We start from the raw sequence: 3,061 nt of genomic DNA, 5'->3' as shown, positions 1-3,061 counted from the left end.
TCCTAACCAAGTGATTAGCTAACACAATGGTTAAATTCTGTTTTTCGAAAACAATTTAACACATTGGTTCGTTAACACTGTGTTAACCGAGATAACCACTTGCTAATCATTTGATTACCCATAATGCACATGTACTTCCTATGTAAACAATAAGAATGCAGGAGTAAATAAAAGTCTTGTTTGTGGGAGATAGCTGATGAAATGTTCATGTATTGTTTTGTTTCGAAATACATGACAGTGACTGTGAGCCATGCACTTATACTTGTATAAATGCATTTATTAGTCTATTCAATTTGAATAATCATAGAGGTATTAGATATAATGATATATACTAGGCCTTTAGAAGCCTAGTTGAGAAAAACGGTGCTTATGTTGTAGAAAGCGGGCTCATTGCATAGTTTATCAAAGTGGGGGTTTATAGGGAGTCGAACAAGTTGACTTCACAATTGTTTTGGTGACATACCTGCTCCCTGCTCACCATATCCCAGGTGAGAGGGGATGGTTAGTTTTCTCTTTTCTCCGATACACATGTCCAGCAAACCCTGGTCCCAGCCTTTGATGACCTGTCCAATACCCAGTTGGAAAGAAAAAGGTTGCCCATGGTCAGCACTGTAGCAAAATTAAAAGTCGTTTTGAAATATCAAGGTTTTTAATGTTGTATTGCTTGATTGGCTCAAATTATTGAATCCCACATCTCAGTGATTTTCACTAGAATATTTAAATAAATTCATGCATCTGATTCTCCCAAACAAATTTTGTATCATGTTGTATATACATGTCTATAACACAAATAATAAAAGATAAATGTACTGATTTCAATGCTTCTTGGATCAGTTTATTCTTACATTTGTACAATGTACATGTATGTAAAAAAAATTCTATCATTTGAATTGCTGATTGACTGCTGATAATTTTGGATATTTATTTTTAATAAATGTTTTTGTTTTGTCTTATGGCAACTCCCCTCACCAACTGCTCATGCTCAGATTTATGGGATGACATATGTGGGGTGGACATGTGTCCATCTTTCCCTCCTTCCATTCTTTTCCCTCCCTGTCCTTTCTCATCTTCACTCCTTTGCTCCCTCCAATCCCCTTCCTCTGCACCCCCCCCCCCATTACTCTGTCCACCCCCACATATATACTTGTACGGGTACATGTACACCAGTAAGCAACATTAAACCCAATCATTTGACAATTCACACTATAATGCGAGCCAAAATCTGGGAACACCTTACAAATAGACAACTTACAGGCAAGCTTACCATGGACCCTCCTAGCATATTTCTAACCTACCTCAGGCCTAATTGCCCGAGTCCTAGTTGGAACACCAACAGTCTACCATGAGCTTCACTAATAAAAATGATAGCATGTGTATGTTGCTTAAGGTTGATCGATCCTCGTGTGATGTCAGGTTTTTGCAAAAATCTTAATAAATTAAACTTTGCACATGATAGAAATATATCTTTCTGAGAAATGTTATTCACTGGATATAAAATATCTGGTAAAATAATAATACTGAAAAAGTTTATATTTTCCATAGATAATCAATTATTTATGATTAAAAAATGTTGTCAAGGGCAATAACTCCTATGCTGGAATTTCCTCTACTGGATGTCTATCAATTAATCTATACATATTTATGAATTAGCAGGTTTTTTTTAAAAACTGTTGATATTTAAATTTTGTCATTTCAACAAGTTTTTATCTATTTTTATTATTCTGTTACAAAAATGTGTGATTTTCTGATGATTCTGTTTTTGTTTGTCTGACATCTTTAAAAAGGTGGCAACATATACATTTTCTTTGGTTATTAATTGAATTAAACTAAACTGAGTGAAAATTAATAAAATAAAATAAAACACTTTTAACCATTAATATTGATAAGTCACATGAGGATGGAGCTACCTTAAATTATTTAGCTACAATAATTGCCTTTTGCTTGAATGTCATGTGCATAAGTTAATATATTTGAAATTTGTAAATCTATACATAATATATAATTGATAAATGTAGGACTATTTATAACTAATATCAAAACTGTAACGATTATTTCTTGATGGGTTTATAACGCTTGGTGGGTTGCCATATGTGGAATCATTACACCACAATTCATTAATCAATGCAAAAAAAAAACAACAAAAAAATGCCCATGCTGTATCTCTAAAAATAAATTAAAAACTAATTAATTAACAATCTTATCTCTATTAGGTATCTATACCTGTATACAACAAGGAATCCAGGTGACACGTGTATTAAGCAATTACTGCATGCACATACTTACCTAGCGTCAAACTTGGTACCATCTTCCAAAGTCCCTACATAATGCATGCTTAGCATGTCTAGTCTCTTGCTTTTTTTACAGTCATCATTATCTGCTTTCTTCAAAACTTCTATTTTCAGTTCTCCTTCCTCACTTGCCACAAGGACAACCAAAAAGGAGGCGATGCACAGTAGCGTTAAATTCGCCATCTTGTGAGTTAGAGTAAATTTAAGACGTAATGTCAGGTGTATAAACAGATATATATGGCTATTGTTCAACGTGGCAATTCCGTAGAGATAAGATGGTTTGACGAATTCATAGCCCAAGGGATAATACACGTGTCGCCCTACGGTTCTTTAATCTGATTGGTTAATAGTGTCGTATTGCTATTTTTAATTCGGGGAAAACCCGGAAACGCTCGGAAATGTAGCTCGAACCCGATGTAAGTCGGGTTGCACGTATATAGAATGGTAAATGACAGGCTACGTCCCTGTTGTAGGGTACCTACTTTGTGTAATCAACTCCTCTCGCACCTCTAACTTGACGTTCCTCAAACTTTGTACAGTTGTTATGAATACATTGAAGATGTGCATGTGCCTTTAATTTTGAAAGTGATCAGATATGTTTTCGAATTTTTTAATTTTTTTTTTTACATCTAGAACTTAGTCATTTTAAAAGCATTTCTTAAATAGACGGTACCTATTTTGTATAATCAACTCCTGTTGTACCTCTAACTTGACATTCCTCAAACTTTGTACAGTTGAACATTATGGACACATTGAAGATGTGCATGTATCGT

At 34.3% G+C, this 3,061-nt stretch overlaps 1 protein-coding gene across 2 annotated transcripts in view; it reads right to left on the bottom strand.

The window, feature by feature from the left end:
- LOC125680793 (uncharacterized) overlaps positions 1–2,630 on the bottom strand; it is a 4,434-nt gene extending 1,804 nt beyond the window's left edge. Inside the window, exons 1-2 of one of the 2 annotated variants that reach the window (XM_056155718.1) lie at positions 2,284–2,630; positions 445–609 (exon numbers count right to left, since the gene is read on the bottom strand). In XM_056155718.1, the coding sequence (XP_056011693.1) occupies positions 445–609; positions 2,284–2,471 (353 nt within the window). In that variant the 5' untranslated portion in view covers positions 2,472–2,630. Of the gene's footprint in view, positions 1–172; positions 610–2,283 lie in introns of those variants that run through there. The other variant, XM_056155719.1, reaches the window with a different exon arrangement.
- Positions 2,631–3,061: the final 431 nt, after the last annotated feature.

Source organism: Ostrea edulis, chromosome 2 (assembly GCF_947568905.1).
Source record: "Ostrea edulis chromosome 2, xbOstEdul1.1, whole genome shotgun sequence".
NCBI classification, from domain to species: Eukaryota; Metazoa; Mollusca; class Bivalvia; order Ostreida; family Ostreidae; genus Ostrea; species Ostrea edulis.
The sequence above is the reverse complement of the archived record's forward strand: the minus strand, read 5'-3'. Positions and strand labels throughout refer to the sequence as shown.